Source organism: Xylocopa sonorina, chromosome 18 (assembly GCF_050948175.1).
Source record: "Xylocopa sonorina isolate GNS202 chromosome 18, iyXylSono1_principal, whole genome shotgun sequence".
Lineage (NCBI taxonomy): Eukaryota > Metazoa > Arthropoda > Insecta > Hymenoptera > Apidae > Xylocopa > Xylocopa sonorina.
In genome coordinates this window covers 3873286-3893594 of record NC_135210.1, presented here as the reverse complement: position 1 = coordinate 3893594, position 20309 = coordinate 3873286, and the positions used below count along the sequence as shown (strand labels likewise).

The 20309-nt window shown below is 44.1% G+C and overlaps 1 protein-coding gene across 1 annotated transcript in view; it reads right to left on the bottom strand.

Moving 5' to 3' along the window:
* Nachralpha4 (nicotinic acetylcholine receptor alpha4) overlaps positions 1-20309 on the bottom strand; it is an 88978-nt gene that overhangs the window by 47655 nt on the left and 21014 nt on the right. Inside the window, exons 3-4 of the mRNA XM_076908318.1 lie at positions 12618-12662; positions 6421-6530 (exon numbers count right to left, since the gene is read on the bottom strand). Of these exons, the coding sequence (XP_076764433.1) occupies positions 6421-6530; positions 12618-12662 (155 nt within the window). The remainder of the gene's footprint in view (positions 1-6420; positions 6531-12617; positions 12663-20309) is intronic.

The following is a 20309-nucleotide window of genomic DNA, read 5'->3' as shown; positions in this document are numbered from 1 at the left end:
AAATCGTTGAACCCCTTCATTGCGTTTCTGACACGTTCGCCAAGTAATCGCTAAGCGTGTCGAGCAGATGTATTATCTGCTTAAAATTAAAGTAACACGTATCTCGTGTTTTACAAACGATAAGAGCTATCACGCGCGAGAACGATGAATTTTTCTACGAATAGATATGAAAGGACAGTAACATTCAGACTCGCGATACCAAATCACTACTAACGAGTCATAAAACTCCTGGAAGCGCTAGGCGATTCATAATTAACCACGTCGAGTGGAATTATCGGCGACGAAAATTTCGTCGAACTCGTTTCGAATACGGTCACGCGGCGCAGCTCAATTTTCATAGGCAACTTTTCGCCGAGCCCCGACAACAACGAAGTTTCCGAGCCGTCGATCGATAGTTAATTACGCCATCGAGAATTCCCAATCTGCCCCAAGTTCCTGATCATCGCCAGCAGCCGGGGATCGCCGGTTAACAAGTGGAACAATTTTTTTTTATCAATGCCCACCGTTTTACGCGGACGTGAATCAGCTGACTGGTGAACGGAGGCCTTTCGAGGATCTCCTATTAATTAAATGCCTGCACACAACGAACGAACGAACTAGGCGAGCACCGCTGGCCGCGCCCAGGAGTTAATGGCTCGACCTGATTGTCTCCGTCGGAGTCGTCGCCACCATATTAACGGGCCTGGTTCTTCTTGGCAGCGGAAGGTGCTTAATCGACCGAGAAGAGCCCTCGAACGGCCCGCTGAGAATTGTAAAGGACATCGACGAAAGTGGAGCGTGGAACGGAGGCTGGCGAGCCGAGTTTCATCTCGCTAATGCATGCAACATCTTCCAGAGGTGTAACGGACGGTATTACGCGGAATAGATGTTCGTTTTCCGCGGGAAAACAGCGGAAGCTGTTCACGACGGCGATAATGACCACGAAGAACGTTGCTGGACGAAATGCTGGAGCTGTAGGGCAGATAGACGTCACGGTTTTGCACGTAGCTATCGAGATGCCTGCGAAAATGCTTCAGAAACAAGCGTCATAATGCTTGCAGCGATTTCTCGCGACAGAGAACCATGCTTTTCGAAGCTTAACTGTTTTGCAGGTGTTTGTAGACGGCAAGGCGACGGGGGACTATTTTGCATTCGCATTGAAGCGGTCTGTTTCACGATTCTCGAACGCAACAAGTGAAATGAAATTCTAAAAAGTCAGAGGACGATGTAATCGATGGAAATCACGTGAAAAGGCGAAATTGTTAACGTGTGTTACATTTGATATTCGAATTTAATCGAGTTATGCGATATAAGTAATGCAAATCGTCATTAACTCCCATTGATGTACCGGAGGCACGTCTAAGGACGACGTCTGACTGCCTTAACGTTGCCTCCATTAATCTGGAAACTGTAATTACAGTTGGTTATTTAGGGTGACTACGTAAGCCGTTTGAGCTTGCCGGGACCACCTTGTATCGGCAACGTACCATTATTCTCGCGACAAATTGCTACTTCGTTGAGTGATACCTTCAATCTCGACGCAAATCAACATTAACGAGCCATTAGTAGCTACAGCTTACGAAAATTCGTTCATTTAGCGTCGCTTTTAATCGACTGAATAGATCGACTACGTGCGTTAGAAAATGGAACGACAATATTTGCAAGAAACGTTTGTGGAAACAGAAATATCGCGCCAGTTGTTTTCCTAATTGAATTTTGGCCGATCCTGTGTTTAAAATACGCTGCGATATTCCAGCTAAAGTAACGAAAATCTGGAGAGAAATAAAATAATATATCCGTCTCGAAATCGTGGAAATAATTTCTATCGATCGACCGCCCTCCTCTCTTTAGCGTTAGATCTGATTATCCGGAGTAAGAGGATCTCCGTAGGATTCGAATTAACCGTGGAAGATTAAGTTAAAGTTAAACGTTTAAGAGGGTTCTCGCGGAAACTCGGTTGCCTTCTTCAGGATTCAGGAAGCAAATCGTGAAAAAAGTAAATCCTTCTAGCGATCTTGGTGTTGGTTTTGGTGCGAGCGTCTCCTATTTCCGAGTCAACGAACAGTTGCCGGGAAGCGAAAGGAAAAGGAACAATGAACGAGAGAACTCTTAATTAAAACGAACGTCGAGCCAGTACTGTTCAACACTTTCCGCGACGAGTTATTTAACAACCAAAAAGTCAATTTTCCCTTCCCCAAACAGGGCATATCGAGCGAAAATCGAGCCTGGTGAATAAGTCGCACGGCGTATCGACGATCTCGAAGACGTCGATAATCGGTCTGACATATTATTCGTCGAAACGTGGCTCAGCGGCGCGAGACCACGCAGAGACGAATATTCAGGTCAGTTGGCCCTTAATCGATATATAAGCGCTCGAGAATGACCTTTGAGCGGTCAAGTGAACGTGTGTGCATTTCCGTATGCAGTCGTGGATACGTGGGCGTGTTATCTCGCATTTCATACGTGCGCCTGGCACCGGCACGTACCGTCAATCCGAGGCAACGGATTCTCGGGATAGTCGCGAGGGAGAGTGCACTTCCATCCTCGTTGATCGTTCGACGTAATAACGCTGACCTATCACCGCTATCCTCCAAACCAGCTACTAATACAGGGGTTGGTTGATCGAGAGCCCGTGAATTTACCATTTTCCACACTTTTATATCTAAACCGTTAATTACTGCCAACACAGAGTCATATTTACTGCTCTTCCATACCTTGTTCCCCTTCTGACTATGTCTTTAATGTAACTCTCTGCGAGTATGCAATTATTTTTAAATTTCTTGCGTTCAAGAAGAAAATGTGACACTGGAACAAGTGTGAAATGCATGTATGCAGGCCATCCGCACTCGATGCGGCAGGATGGCCAGCATGCACCAGCAGAGTGCAACGAATCAGGCACCAAATCGTGGCTCGTGCGACCCTAGCTCTACTGCATAGCCGCGTGGGATTGCAGCACAGCTCGCTGCTCTTCCGTCTCATCGTCCCTTGGTCCTGGTGTTCTTTCTGTTTTTAATATCACTCTTGTTTCTCTGAATCAGATTCTTCCAGGTTCCCACGAACCCATTCTAGCCCCTATTAGTCGCCTCTTACGACAAGCAGGGGATACTGTGGGTGTATTCTGATCCTCACCGCACAAGGATGCGGCATTATTGCATCGCGAGCATATCCACGAGTTCCTCTATCGAATTAAAGGATCTAATTGGATGTTATTGCAGTCGTTGCGCGGCAGGATAAGGTAAATTATAATATATTCGATCCAGGTAACCGTGAACGGTGGATACGCGTTTGTGTGCACGGTTTCTATTATGGCTGCGCATTAAATTACGCTAATACACGGTGGCTGGGCTTAGGACGCGTTTGTACCAGCCCTGATAGGCACCTCTCTGTTTCGCGATCCACCGTATCAGTGGCGCATACGTGAACAGCAATCGCGAACACGCTTTTCGAGCCCCCGTCCCATTTAACGGGACATCGATTTCGAGGAGACAACCGGTTGGGGCAGAGATCGGTCGACTCGTTTGTGTCACCCGCGTTAAAGGCGAGCGCTAAGTTTCGTTCAGAACGTGTCTGGCTCGTTGTCAGCTGCGCGTCGTTCATCGAACGTGGTTCTTCGCTGCTTTCGTGTTTCAATTAAAGCGAAACTGCACCTTTGAACGTCGAACAATATCCCGCTTAGTCTATTCCCTGTTAACAAACTAGTCGAGTGTAAGATATACGCTGGGTTCTTTGTGTGTTCACCTTTGTGCGCAAAGCTACGAGAGGAATCGACGTCGAACTTAAGTCAAACGATCCCAAGCAGGCGTGCGATAAAATTCAGATATTTATGAGCCGTTCTAGCCAACAATTTCATTTTCGCGTCTCCATTTATCCAGCTCTTTTCAACCGATACCGATCGATGAATCAAGTTCCACGATGATGCGATAAATCTCCGCCTTTGTTAGCGGGGCGAACGTCACTGGAAAAATGAGGGAAAAGGGGGACGATTTGAGCGATGGTGGATGGAACGGAGACGGAGTAACTGGGAGACAGGAATAAGGAACGAAAACGTCCGCGGCAAAAGGAGGAATAAGCGGGAGACTAATGGAACCGCGAGAAATCAAGTTAGCGGAGACGGGAATCTGTTGCCAGGGGGGTTTAAGCGAAGGAAACGCCGACCTGGCGCTATGTATTCTTCGATCGTAGGAAGAAAAGGAGGGACGCGATCCCAAGAACCGGGTGGAGTCATATCGAGAGACGAGGGAACTTTATTTCTATACGTCTCGACCAGAAAACTTTCCAATCGACGCGAAACATCCGTCACTTCGATGACACGGTTCGCGAATAATCGATCGATCGGACATCGACCGTTGCTTTTAGCGGAATTATAGTCTGGGTCAATGTTCTTGTCTCCTCCAAATTTCTCTTCCAGAAACTCTAAGCTTGATAATCAATAATTAGATACGAGTGCTTCTCAGAACACATTTCTTTCTAATCAGATCGAAATAAGGGCCCATTTGATTCTCATTAATTGGTCAGACGAACCAAGTTCACCTAAAACATCAAACATGTACACAGTTTCTGTATTTATAAATCCAACAGACGTGTTCATTTTCCATACCCACCTTGCGTTAAGAATCTACTATTGCATTAAACAACGTCGAATTAGTATTATTTTAATAACGATACGGATACAAATAGAACGATGCATTTGGTAGCAGTAAAAAAAAAAGGTGGACAACGGAAGGAACGACTCTTTCTTCGCTGCTATTTTACAACAGTGGTTTACCCTGCGTAAACATTTTACGTTCCATTAATCTCGACGGCTCGCGTTCCCAGAGAGGCAGCTGGAAAATTGTCGCTTGTAAACGTATGCCCGTTCGAATCTGGCGGAGGTCGTAAACGTTCCGTTTTAAGATTCGCGGTAATCTCGGAAGTGATCGCGGCGTCGAACGAGCGGGGACGTTTTCTCTGGTGTTACCTCAGGCCCGTTTCTCTCGAACCATTTACACGAACATTCGTCGCAGCGCCCATGTTTCATGCGATATGAATAATAATCTATCCGGTAACTACGTCGAGAGCTCGCCGTGAGTGTCGAGCACGAGCCAAAAACCGTGAACATCGACTCGGGGAAAAGCTCGTTGGCTCTGGCTCGTTTGTCACCGAAAGGGGCAAAAGTTACGCAAATATGTGCAGACCGAAGGAAGCTGCGTAACTCCCCACTAAAACCGTCGTATTATCAATTTACCCCCTTCGTTTGCTTCGTTATTGCTATTAACTTTCTTTCGTTTTGGTGTTCGTCGAGACCATCATTCGTCGATGATACGTGACAGATATCCGTATTACTGAACCAATGCTTGTACCAACGATAGCTGCATAGCAGGGACGTTTTCAATTTACTCGAATATTCCAGTTTAAATAAATTCAAATAAACTTTTAGCCGTATTGCAACCGCTCGATGGGTATTATAATATTTGATTCTAGAAAGATTATCGTCGAGTGGTATCGATTTCAAAGAGAATTTTTTTTTAAATCATTTCAACAGCACCTGCTGGGTGCGAGGGGTTTAAAACGTAGCTCGTTAACGATATTTTCCGGCAGCGTGTTTCAAATAAATACCCTTCTGATCAGATGCGATAATCCCTCGATACAGTTATCGTGAACAAACACAGGGTGTAATACGGATATCGACGAGGTTCGATTGAATTCGAACGAGAAACGCGATCTTTCATACTCGCGTGGCAAATACTTATTTACGTTCATCGTGGGTGCACGACGCTCGAGGAAACGAACACCAGCAACTTTGGTAAGCGCAATAATGACGTCGAAAAAAAGGGACGGGGCGGATCCCTCGTTCGGCATTTACCCTCTTAAGCTGCGAGTTGAATTTAAAAATCGGCGAGCCGACAACACCTCACATTTTTCCGTAACTTTCGAAACGACGTCGCGATATGAGATGCACTCTGACATCAAATAGACTGTTCTACTTTGAAATGCAATATGCACGACGATGGTACCTCTCTTGTTAAGTCGAGTGGACACTCATTTCTTCTTCCATTTGTTTGCGTGCTGTCTAATGTGTGCGCGAACACGTATACGCACGTTGCATTGGAGGATGTTTACAAGAAAGAATCGAGAATAAAATGAATTCGAAACGTTAACGAACTTTATCCGTTTCAATATCTACAATTCTTAGCATTTTTCTATCGTAAGAGTGTACGAAGTACGGACTGGTAAAAGATTTTTCACGATCTCGTTCGTTCTTGGCATGCCGTTGTACCTCGAAGCGGCGAACTTTTATTAAATCGTAAATGACAGAAGTATTCGTGGAAGAAATGAACGGCCAGACGACTTCAACACCTTGGCAGCATGCTGTGCCACTACTATATGTATAGAGTATGTAATTTGAAGCTATAGAGAAGATGTAATTAGAATATAGAACAAATAAGCAGCAGACAGACTCACTTGTTGTAGAGGACTATGTCAGGCCGCCATATGTGGTCAGACGGCACGTGTAGCATGTGAACACCGCCGTACTCCTTCGGCTCCCATCGCAGTTTGTAATCGTACCATGACTTGAAACAGCCAACACAAAAAATATAACCATATTATTGATCCGTTTCACTGTCGTATCGAACACGCTACGTGTCCAAAAGCGAAACATCGAACATTTCTAAAAGCTAAATCGAAACGCTGCGTCCATCCAGTTTACAGTTTTCCATTTGATACCAGAGATCGAACTCGAATGAAAGCTCGATTCGCACCTATCATCTATCGCGAGGATTCATTGCTTATCGACGCAATCTTTTCTACCTTCTTCTCGAGTATGAACAAACATGTTCGCATGCAAACGGTTATCCCCGGGAGATACCCAGTTCGCATACGTGCGTCGTGTACCGAAACATGTCCAAGTGGAAAACTGTCTTCTGGAATTGGGCGAGATTTCACGAAGCTGTATGAAAAAGGGAAGCACACTCTTGGAATAGAAGAAAGTTGGATACGCTAGACGCAGATCAATCGAGCTGTTACAGCTACAACGGGGCGAACCACATTTCTGGTTAACAGGAAAAGGGAAGAAATACAAGTTTGAACCTTGCAACGCTAATTTCAAATTGACTCGAGGTAACTTGTAAATCTGATTTCACTACAAAAGACTAATTAATCAGTAAAGTGTCTTCTGAAGACAGATAAATTAGAACGTTAACGCGATAATAACTTTATTAATTTAACGAATGGCATCTCTTAAAGGTAATGCTGGATAATTCGTTATAACATCGCAAAGAGGGCTGCGTTCGTGCTGATTACGTAACGCTGGCAAATATTAATATCGGATATGAATAATACCGCGCAAAGGAGCATATAACGGATTACCCGAGCAAGACTTCATTTTCCGCGGAGCGTAATTTCATTTTTGGAGGAGGAGCGACGGGGTCGTATCGCTTTCGCTCGCGAAGGGAGAAAGTTGCTGGAAATTCGATTGCCCTACGGCCATTAATTAGTGGCCAATTATACCGCGAGGGGCCACGGCGGGTACGAAAGTTCGCTGGGAATTTCTTCCTGGCAAGATCCAATCAGAGATTCTCTTTGCTCGCCCACCACCGCCGCGTCTACATGGAAAGCATTCATCATATGCTTTGCCTTTAACAGGTGCGTTTAAATTTTCACTCTCGACGGTTTTGCTTTCCTGCTCTTTAACCTTTGAGAATCGTTCTACTCGCGTTAGTGTAAAAATACCAGCCAGTTGCTTATTTTAGAAGCTGCGCGCGCGCGTCTGTCAAAAAATGGAAGCAGGATATATTACAGATGTAGCTACGTGCAGTTAATTGTCGGGACGTGCTGGAGATTTTATCGATTCCGCTCGCGAAAACAACGACGCGCCCTGCTTCTTCGATATGACTGCAGAATGTTGACGCAAACACATAAATCCAAGTTTCATTTTCGTGGTCTGGTTGCCAGAAAAGTACAAGAACCATTAGCCGAACTTCGTAGCTGGTCGTAAACATCTCCATGGTTACACTTGGCTCTACATATCGCCTTCTTTTATGTTCTACGCGAATTATCACTTTTCCTTTTCGACATATTCAATAACTACTAAAAAAAAAAAATACTGAGTAATATTTAAAATTTCCAATCGATAACCTTTCGATACCAATATTTGATTAGCTTCGACGAATCCATAAATTCGAACTTGACTTCGTGAATTAACAAACGCTACGCTCCCCCAATAAAAATGTAGAAAGTTGTCAATTTCTCTCTCACGAGCGCTCTTGGCAAACTGTAAATGCGTAACCGTCGTGTGAATAGTTGATAAACGACGCGATGATCAATTTTACATACCCTCGACGCGGGTTCGACGCTGTACAGGGTGTTACGCCCAATTGGGTGGCACTGCATGTATCTTTAAAACAGCAGGAAATGGATTTCGATTAAGATGTCGTTTCGCGTCGCGCAAGAGACACAGGAAGATAAAGAAAATCCTGTCGATATTGTACGAATGTCGAAGAATGCTGCCGTAAGTGACAACCGATCGCGATCTTAAAATACACTCAGAGAAAGAGCGTATTGGCGACGCTTATAGAAATGATGCATTCGCTACGAAACGTGCCTTAACATCGTTTTAGAAAATCGACCAGAGGAGGCAAAGTGGTTCGAAAAGTGGGAACCAAAGCGAGAGATTCAGGACGTTAGCCATGTTCTAAGAGGGAACAGAGGGACGCGGTTATATGGAACGCGATGGAGAACGAGGAAGGCGAGCTGGTTAGTGGCGAACAAAGAGGCAAGTAACCGATACTGGTAGGAAAAGAAGCGGGTGTATAAAGTAGAAAGAGAGTGGCGACGTGTCCATAGATAGAAAGGCCAACGGTGTGCTACTATTGTTATCAATTTATTTTCGATATATTGACTGGCCGCTAAAAGGGACGCCGTCGTCGATACGCGATTGTGAATCTCACGGCAGAAGCCTCTACGAGTTATGGTACCGATTCGACCAGCTGTCGTCCGCAGATACGTCTGCGTATTTCAGGAAGCATGTCAGAGATTTCCGTTGGTCTTGGAACGCTGGAGACACCGTTGAAGCTGGATGTGATTAAAGCTTGTTTAAGGATTAATTCGTGCACCTGGACACGGGTCGCTGCTGGGTGTCTGATGAAGAAATTCACTTGCAATTGGAATATAATTTACGAGAACCTCGCTAATGAACCGTTTGTGCTCTGACAACTGGGTATTTAAGACAGCGGAAGCGCTGGCTCTGAACGCAACGAATTATCGTTCTTCCAGCCCCTCAATTTGCTGAGAATTGAATTCTCGTTTAAATAACGTATTTAATAATAAAGAAACGAAGATAATTTTAAAAGCTTCCGTTAATCTATTATTATACTGTTAACTATTTATTTTTTATAGTACGTCATAAAAGTCTATTTCAAGAATACGATGGTAGAGGGAGGAAATGGTGGAAATTAAATAGGCGAAGGTGCGTAATTGTCAATTTTCTACCAAACAAGATAACAGTGGAGTCCTATTGTCGTTTTATCGACTTTCAGCGCGTGCAATGAGAAGTGAATTTGTCACCACTTCCGTTTCATAGTTAGAAATGGACTCGATTTTCCAGTGGATTCAAATGGAACTGAAAAAGTTCAAGAACAGCTTCGAAATTGGTTTTCATTTCCGTGATGAGGCAAATTTTTGTTCAAATTTTTATCTATCGCTGTTCAAAAATTGTTGATCCTCTTTTCATTATTATAAACTCTATAAAAAGATAATTGCATCAACTTCGAAGCGATACTTGTTCTTTCTCTTCATTTTTCTATCTCCCTTTTTGTATAATTTAAGAACTACAGCTACGAGATTTTACCCCTATGCTCTGGTCGTTCATGTGCGAAACGTTTCACACTTTAGGTAACCATGCACATCGTCGAATATAGGCGCGCTTTAACCACTTTCGAGCTTAAGTTAATTCTGTTCAGATCGATGAACATTTTGAAGAACCAAGGTCTTTAACCTATCAACCGATTTAACCTACTTTGTACGCTCGGAGCTTACACTCCAATCTGCTTCGGATCCTTGTATGTACGTATAGGGATTATTATTGACAAAGGTAATACGATGAAATAATGACCTAGTTCCCACGTTCTTGGTGCGCTCGCACGTCTCATTAGATTATTTAGTAATTAATTCGTCGCGCCACTCGCGAACGCGTCTAATTTCTTCTCCATATCCCTTGCCGCAGTTACTCGCATCGTCTAACAATTTTACAAAGCGTCCACTCATTCTTCAACTGCTATCAACCGTCTAAAAATCTCAGAAAATCGATACTCCTTTTAGTAGCACTGCTCGTAAACACGTGAAAGTTCGAATTATACCGAAATTTATACAGCGCAGCGAGTGTTTCTCGACTGATAAAACTAATTCCAATAAAACACGATCATCGTGATAAAATATCCTTTGAACCGGTCGCTGGTAGCGGAATAAAACGTTTCGTACAAAGGAGCGTAAGGATCGTGACCCCGATTCCCTATGTGGCCTCCGTAGCTGTCTTTCACCAGCGACGGCAAAGGACGATTTTTCAATCGGACACGAAGCGTTCGCAGCGAAACGAACTCGACACGGTGACGAACAAAAAGGTGGCGGGGTTCGAAAAACGAACGCACGGGTACCGACCATCTGAAACGGATAACGGATGGCGGAACAGGGACGTGTCCCGTCATTACCGTGTGTTACACGTGCGACGCGCGTACTCGTTGCACCAAGTGCTAGCCGACGGCGAACCAACCGGCTGTATACAGTGGGTTGTCGTGAACCGTCGGTACGAAGGGTTAGTCGGAAGCTAAAGAGGGTGGTTTCGACGTTAAAGGATGGCTTGGCGTTGGGAGACGCGCTCGGAATATCTCGTCGCGCACGTGCGCGTGTAAGTGTACGTATGAACGGGTGTAACTCGCGAGAGAAGAGTACGAATTGTTCGATTTCGATTTCGATCCACCCTCGAGGAACCACTGTGCATGTACAGGACGCAACCCTTAACCATTTTGATGCTATAGATACGTGTGTCGTGTTATGTAATTCTTATCCTCATTTCCTGTTGTAGCTCTCGTCTTCCTCCTCGACTGTCGACAAAGTGGCGACAAAATGGAAACGGGAACTTCGTTGTGGCCGTCGAACGAGAAATTGTGGCACTAGATAGAGCCACTTCCCATTGGATGGCAGTACTCCCGTGTTCATATTAGCATGCCCGGAATCGAAGTTCCTGTTTGTACAAAAGCAAGCATCCAGGCTCGCCTCGAAATTAATCAAACGCTGGGATCAATTTCTGGAGCGTACAGTTGCGCAACGCTGGGTCCACGATTATGTGGCGGGACTAGAAGTTGGCCAAGTTTCGTTAACAAGTGGGTGGTGCGCTTGGTGAGACTTCATCGTTAGAAATATTTCTTCTGAACGTTTAAAGTGGTTCGAAGACGTTTGTGGGGTTCAACTATCGTACCAAGTACGATTTCTGAATGCTTTATATTGCAGAATTAAAACTAATAAATTGACGATAAGCTATACGAAAGAAATGGCGAACGAATTTTCATCGCGACATCCATCGAACGAGACTTTGACGTGTTCCAATTAAAACGTGGAGGCAATTCGGCTTGGCGATGAAACTAAAAACTTTCAGACCAGAGAAAAAGTTTTCCCACTATGCAGCTCGCTTCGTGAACTTAATCTCGATATACAAGATTAAAAGCAATTAAAAGGAAAATGAACTCAGATCCCGCTGTTTTTCGCCGTTTTAATATTCCTCCACTTTCAATCTTTGCTCGCGTGACTTCCGTCTATTAGATACAAATGGGTGCAAGAAATATTTCTTTCGTGATGCGGGTATATATTATGTTCCGTCGAGATTCTCGTGCCACGAGCTCTACAAATAAACTCTCCAATTACGAAGCAATGGAATTACGCGAAACAAAGCTACGTGTAGCGCTGGATGAACTAACTCTGACGATGCAAGGGTGATATGATATCACTTTAATGATAATAGAATAGACAGACCAACTTTGATCTCAACTATCAAAACGAATTCGACAGACTATGAAAAGACGGATATAGTCATCTGATCAAGAGAATCAATTCACTTTTGAAGACGAGAATGTACGTGAATTTCCGTATTGTATACGTCCACGTCTAGCGAATCCACCAGGGTTTGTCGAGACCGTTTTCCAAGTTCCGCTCAATTATTCTTCAATTACATTTGCTACTAATTTGCGACTGCACTCTACTGTCTCGCCTCTCGCGTTTCTCTGTCTCGATTTTTTGTAGCAACGTGCCGAGGCGCAACGCTGTGTAGTTATACGAGTACATATTACTTGGCGAAGCAATTTGCAGTTATCCCCCTGCGAATGACTCGAAATAGCTGAACGTCTGTTACTTCCCACGCACGAATTACACCCCCTACGGACCGTACATTTGATTCGCCAATTTTCCCTTCAATTTCGTCTCTGATATTCAAATATAAATAATTACGGTGTTACTCGACGAGCTAATAAATAGTAATAAAATTAATTCAAGAGAATCCATCACAATTTTACTGATCTGCTGGATAATTATTGGCTGGATCATGCTATGCGAGTGACTTCTGGTTACTTACGATTAGATGATTTCTATGAATGAAATGAGATAATATCGCTCACCTGTTCGACCCACAGATTTGTCGTCATGATCTGATTCTTCAAGTTCTGTAACAGACATCAAAATTTTTGTGTTATAATGAGTGATAAAGAAAAAATAAGGAACAGTGCTCTTTGTCAGCGCTAAGTGTCAACTAACTCCTATGCTGGGACTTATAATAAACACATAGTCAAAAATTACAAGTTGATCCATCGAAAATGTCTACTATCCTTTCTGATTTATTATTTAATTTTAAAACAAGCACGAAGCGAATCGAACCATGAAGTGCATTCTATAATACTATCGATCGATAACACGAAATTATTTTTAATAAACGTTCCATCCTGTTCCTCACGGCGGAAAGACGTTACGAGAATACCAATATTTGACTTTTCCAATATTTGATCTAGAAATGCAATCGGTGTCGAATAAAAACAGAAAAGTGGACTATGATATTCCTGGTTATTTCAATATGCACACGAAATAAACTGCAATTCTCTGCAATGAATCTGATCGAATAATGCCGTTCAAACTGAAAACTACAATATACAGAAAATGAGCACTTTTAGAATCTGCGCTATTATTGCTGATTAATATCGATTTACCGATGCGATGTCGATTCGAGCATTAACCACGAGTTTCTAAATGCAATAATTATAAATTTATAACGCTGCTACCCTAAAATATCAAAAATTCGCTTCAGATACGACTTTGCTCGTGAATTATTCATCCTTTAAATCGGTCTTTGCGAAACATTTGGGATATTTTCCTGGTCTCTCACCGCTAATTTGAATTCGAGGCTGTGCAAGTTTTAACGAGTTCGGTATCCGTTCTTCCCCAAGACGGACGAACAGCGCGACAGCTGTGAAATGTAAATGCCTTGGAAGCACCCCACGGGAACAAAAATTAAGTAAAGGTTGGGTTTAATGAACGAATTTTTAATCAATACGTGCGACTCCCTTAATACTATCCGCGACTTCTACTACCTTTCTCTCTGTCCGACGCGTTCTCAGAACATTAACCAATCTTGTTACGGGGTTGCAATTCCACGACTGCTCGGTAACAAGATTGCTTCTGCTTTCGCCTTTTACGTCGTCGCTAGCACGTAAAGAAGGAATGTCGGCTTGCTAGCTTATTTAACTCAGGCTAGCATTAACGTCGCGAAGAAGGGAAAAAAATGCAACTCGAAAGTTTCCTTGCCATTCTAAGCTTGTAATCTTTTCGTGTATCAGCAAGATTAACCTCTGCATAGGGGGCCTTCAAGAGGGACACTAATTGCTGGCAGCGTGAGCAAAATTAAATACCAACGTCGTGTACAAACCAACTGCCTGCCAGGACGGAATTAAAAGCTGGAAATGATGTGACCGTAACAACATCGGTAGCAAATAAATTCGTATAATTATACCAAATAATTAACTTATGATACACGTTGGCACATCGAGATTACTCAGCGTCATTAATAGCAATATTCGAAACACATATATACGCGCGGACCAAGTGATTAACACCAGCTATTATTTATAATATCCAACCATCACAAATAATGGCTGGCAGTAGGTATCGCGAGCGACAGGAGTTCGGTTATTATCGTTATTATTTACGCAATGGCCAGGGACATTATGAATAATGTCCGTATCAATCACTCGCTCGATACCGTGTGTAATGCTCCTCGTCGATTAACGTCCCTCTGGCCTGCCTCGCAGGGGACGCGTTTCGTTTTTATCGGTACGTAACGCGATTACATCGTCTACATCCGTACACGTCCCCAGGCTTTTCAGGCGATGCCGTCAAAGTACACCTAGTTTCCGCGATTTTCATCTACATCGCGAGGATCTCATTGTCGCTAGCCGGTCGGTGCTCGACGAGGCTTAACGACGTTTGATCGATCGACCGGGTTTGAGTAGCAGTTACAGCTTATCGCTTACGGTTTGTCGGTAGGCGTGCGCGGCTGCCCGGGCTTTAAATCAGAGTCTATCACTCGGAGCGTAAATAAGATCAACGAGCCGCAGAATCCGGCCGTTCGCGTTAGTCAGAATGCGAGATGGGGGTCAAGGGTGGTGGTAGCCCCCTTTCGCGTTAGTCAGAATCTACAGTAGGGGTCAAGGGTAGTGGTAGTCCCCGTGAAACATCAGGGGTGGTGGTAGCCCCCGTGAAACGTCGTCAAGGATGATGGTAGCCCCCGTGAAACATCAAGGGTGGTGGTAGCACCCGTGAAACGTCGTCAAGGATGATGGTAGCACCCGTGAAACGTCGTCAAGGGAGATGGTAGCCTCCGTGAAACATCGTCAAGGGTGATGGTAGCCCCCGTGAAACGTCAAGGGTGATGGTAGCCCCCGTAAAACGTCAAAGGTGATGGTAGTTCCCGTGAAAAGGGAAGTATTTAAAATCTGCAGGACGCCAGGAAATATCGGGGCGTCGATTTATCGCAGGTGCCATTTGCTCGCCGTATCAAAAGTCTATTAACCGTGGACACCGACGACAGGCACCGTCGGTGCCAACGACCCCGGATCCTGTGTCCTGGCTCTATGTTTTATTAAGATACCGGGTAGCCGAATAATTGCGATAAACCCGTGGCAATATTGATCGATGCCTCGCGCGTTTTTCAGAGGTGTGTTCAGTGTTTCTGTCGGTCTCGGTTAGGATGCGATGGATGTGCGCGAGAAAACGGATGCAATTTTCAACGACTGATCCTTTTTTTATTACACTGTCGCGAGAATTGTTGGGGCGATCGCGATCTACGATGCAGAGGCTAAACCTTGTATATTAGTGAGAATTATGATATAGATATGATACTCTTTACGTTTATATTTTATTACATGCCTGTCGGGTAATTTAATTCCCGTTTGGTTAACACGCTCGCCGCAAATTATGCTAGCTGATGGTTTGGTGCGCTTAAATGCGTGCGGAGAACCGAAATTCGTATTAAATAAACGCTAGAATCCAGCAACAGCGACTCTATGTCGATTTTAATTGGGCAAATACACACGTACCACTCGTTGTACTATGAAAACTGATTTTCTCGAAAATAAGATATCAAATGTCAAGCTCGGTATCGCAGTAACTTGACTGACATGTTCATAAATAATTTGTGTAAACAGAAGACGAACAGGGGCAAGAATTTTATGCGCGAAATTCGATTCCGCGACGAATGAATATCGAATCACAGATAACATGTCAATTTAATTCAGTCGCCTCTATGAAACACATTGCATAACTCAGTTGCATAAATGGATCGGATGAATATTTCATCTATGTACGAATATATTTTACGCATTTGTTTCGAGCGATTGCACGTGCATTCGTACGAGGATCTGCAGCAGATGAAATTATTTTTCCGCGGTTCAGCTCGAAAAAGGATATTCGTGGAAGAGCGATCGCCCACGATAAAAATGCCTTCCAACCCTCTAACAAGTCATCAAACCTCGTTCGCCCCCGTGTTACACAATATGTAATTAATGAGCACAAAAATAACTGCAAGTTATATAACTTGATTAAGAACGTGCTTTACCGTGTAAGCATCACGACAATGGATTACAGAAATAAATTTAATTAAATGGATGCTCCATGCTCTCGAAGAGGGAGAGAGTACCAGGCATCAATTGTGCGAATGGTTAATTAATTCAGTCACTGCTTCCTGATAATGGCTGCGGATCGATCTTCCAGCAGAATGTGTGAACCGTATCATTCTGTTCTCTCAAAAATCTTCTGACACTTTGTATTTTATATCTATACTTCACAATGAATATGTAAATACGTGTAACGAGATGCATAGAGTGGCAAAATAGATATGTAATTGACGATGGTGCACCAAGGCTGGCCATCAAGGCTTAAAACTCCCATGGCTGATTTCAGAGCGACTACGATCACTGGCTGGCGGGCGTCGCGCCAATGCCAGTTCGAGTCACTGAACCCCTCGCGGGTGCTCTCAAATGCACGCTGAGCTCGACGATCGTTGCAAAGAGCTTTGCAGTCCAGATCAGCCATAAATTTATCAAATCTACGGATCGCGTTTGCATAGCATAACTGTGTAAATTCGGTCTTAAGTCTCATGCATAGACCAACGATGTCACAGAGATAGTTCTCCGTCGACGTGCATAGAGACACGTGCGTTCTCTGTATCCCTTCGGATGATGTGCGGGTCACGAATGCATGTACGCATCATCAGCGAGATCGATGCAAGGGATCGAACGATTGAAAAATCGTATCCGTAGGTTAGTTGCGCTAATGTGACCCTACATTAACTGAGCATTTAATTCGCGCGTATGTATTTCATCAATGCGCTATTACCAACTCGATCTGGTTTACGTCATTAATGGCACATTGATTATACAGCGTTCAATCGGAAACTTCGTCATCCGTTTCCGTTGTAATCTAACACACGCTGCAGATCTCACGCAATTCGGACTGTGGTAACAGGATTTTCGTGGTATTGTAACTTGGTTCTGTCCAGCTGGCCAAATAGCAAACTTCCGCGATTCAGTTTAAAATAATCAAGTAAATGCTACTCGTATCCGTTACTCGCGCGTTTCGTATAAAAACGCAAGTACGCTCGTAACCGGTTCTCGTCTCTAATTCGCGTGCAACAAAACGGCAGTCGAAACGCAATTATCCGTGTCTTGGCGGTAATTTACGAGCGGTAAAACATGCAGATTGGTTAATAGACACATTTCTGTATTCGAACCGGAATTCGTAGTCCGAAACTTAGAAGCAACCGCGGTATACGTGCTCGAGAAAGAAACTTGCGCGTCAAAGTTTGATATTCGTGAAACTGGCACGCGGGTCCCGGCGAATGTTGCGACTTGTCTACGATCCCAACGATCCGTTCAACGATACAAGTTTTCAACAACCTCTGCATACATACAGAGTTTCAATTCGGCCGATAAATTTCGAGCAGACCCACCGAATGATTCTCAAGAATGGAAACACGTCAAATCCAGAAATGATTGCAGGAAATTACACGTGGAACTACCCCCAAAATCAACCCCAATTACGACTCGTAGTTTGCACGAACAACGTGAACAATTTTTATTCTCGTGGAACGCGTTGCTCGACAAACACTCGCTGAAACGGAGATACGTTCGAATGCGAGAGGACCAAAAGTAAAAGGGGGTGGAATATCTCTGAATCGACGAGTGGAGGCACGTCGTAACCGTTCGTCTTCCGATAAAATCTTGCGAAAATAGATGAAACGTTGCAGCGTGCAGACAAAAGCCGGTTCGATAATACCGCGGTGTGTAATGTAATTTATGAAGGGCGGCAGATGGCATCGAGGGCGGGTCGCGAATCCGTCGATATAGGGTGGTTACGAAATCGTAGCTGGCTCGAAAGTTGTAACGCAAAGCGGCGAGCGCATAATGAGATGATCCCAACATTTACACTTGTAGATGCGCGTGGAGAGCGCGAGACGATCCGGATGGGACGCGATACGAACCCAAGTAACGCCTATGAATAATGCAGGGTGGATTGAGTGGCGTGAGCGCGTTACTTTCGTTTACCTGTATAAGCGAAAATCAGAAAACGTCACAGCCTATGAATCGGTAACGAATTCCATTCGAGATCTTCTGTACGGTTCTACGTGAGCACGGTTACAGCTGGCTACGAATTCGAGCTTCCTTTCTGTTAGCGCGGGTGGTACGCGTGAGCTGAATTCGTACGTGATGCACGCGGTGTACTTTTAAACGTTGTTAGAGGAAGATCGATATATCTGGAAAAGTCGGTTCGTTGAACAAAAGTAGTCGTCGTTTCAATGTTTGCCTCGTCATGTATTGATATCACTTCGCAAACATCCAGGATGATCAAGCACTCGAAATACTTGTTTTATTTGCTATAAATTTAAAGGATAGTTTCGCGATGAAATATTTCGAATATTCCGTGCTTACATTTACGTATGCGTACGCGGTGAATACTTAGCGATGCGCGTGAAAATAATAAACATAGATGGATGCAGATATGCATATCACGACGTATATGCAATCATGCAGTTGCATATCGTTATCGTGGTTATAGGTACGAGACAGCTAGTTGTGTGAACGCCGATGCGAGCACGACGTCGCCAAGCAGAGTCGCTTTATACGTATTGTACGAGGTACAATAAAATCCTGGCCGGGTTTGAGTCTCCTGCACATCGGCTTCCGTTAATGTTGCGTGCGATATGGAAATGTGTTTGGTACTCCAAGGTATCTAGACGACGTGGATAGGGCTGGCGTATACAGAGGTTCCTTTCTCCACACAATACTTTTTATCGAAACCCTTGAACCGAAATTCCACTGACTATCCGCACCAAATGTCCTGTAAAGGAGATCTAATAACGAAAATTCTACATTACCCAACTCAATCGTTAGAAATGTGAAACTTTGCCAAGTGATATTAATTTAGCTAGAAATTAATATGAAAAGGCAAGCGCAACGTAAACTATCACCAGTGATACGACGTCTCGAATGTCTACTTTCTCCCTGACGCGACGCTCGCGGTACAAATCCACCGAGATCGGGTGGTCTAATTAATCAGAATCACGAGTGTTCGCGGCGATGAGAACGACTCGGCTTGCCGGCTGGCTGTAATTATCGCGATAAACCACTTTAGAGTGCATTTGCATCGTCGTGCGAGGGTTGGTGGGTCGAAGGTGATAGGTGGCACGAGTGGAGAGAGGCACGAAGTTACGAGCAGCCCACGTATCGTGGTATGAGTGTCGAGGTGATTCGAGCAAGTAAAAAAAAAAAAACGATCGAGGGACTGTACGACACACATGGATGGCATTTGATCAACGAATCCCAGAACAACGAACGGGGAAATAGTTTTGCAGCAAAGCGATGCAGGTGGAATGTTTACAGAACAGATAGCAGGATTTCAGCGGCCCTGAGAGAGAAGTAGAGAGGCTACATGAAAATCCACTCAACGATTGTCCCGACTGCCCTTAGCAGGGGCGCGGACAGCCCTCGACTTTCTTGCCGCCAAAACGGAAAGCGATTAAGTTTAGCGAGTATCGTGGGTCGATGCCCTCGAACAGCTGCGATTTTGTTCAGATTTCGCAGAGAGTTTGGCAAACTTTGATCGCAGAACGAAATATTCGAATGCAATTCTCTATTTTGCTGTACTAGAAGCGTACTTTGAACGCAAGAAGAATCGAACAACCCCTTTAAAACACAAACTACAACACGGATTAGTTTTGAACTATTTTGTAAAACTATGAAACCGTGTAAATTTGAAAAAGAGAGTGAACAAGAGTAGCTGGTATGTTCAATGAACGTAGAAATTCGAATGAGAATTCATTTAAATCTCCAAACGTCGAGCGCAACCGCAGTAAGGCTCAGGTAATCCCACTGTACGAGTTTTCTATGCCTTCCGCTACGATTTTTCTTCTTTCGTTTGTCCATTTTGTCTGTCTCGACGTGTCCCTCTTATTTTCTTAATTTAACGACACGTACGTAGACACAGATTTATGAGTAAATCGTAGAGAGCGAAAGTTTCCTTTTAGTTGAATCGTTAGTAGAGTGTGTCTGCCAGAACGTATAGTCTCGCTGGGATTCCGTATCGATCCACGGTGAAAACAACGGTGCTGTGCTCTGCTCAAAACGTTAAATAGATTTGCCTACGATACGCGAGAACTAATTCCTGTGGTCGTCTAAAAAAAATGACTTTTCTAAGAAAATCCTATCAGCTGTGTGTCTACAATATTTCGAGAGAAGCAAATCGCACACTGCAGCTGTTCTATTACG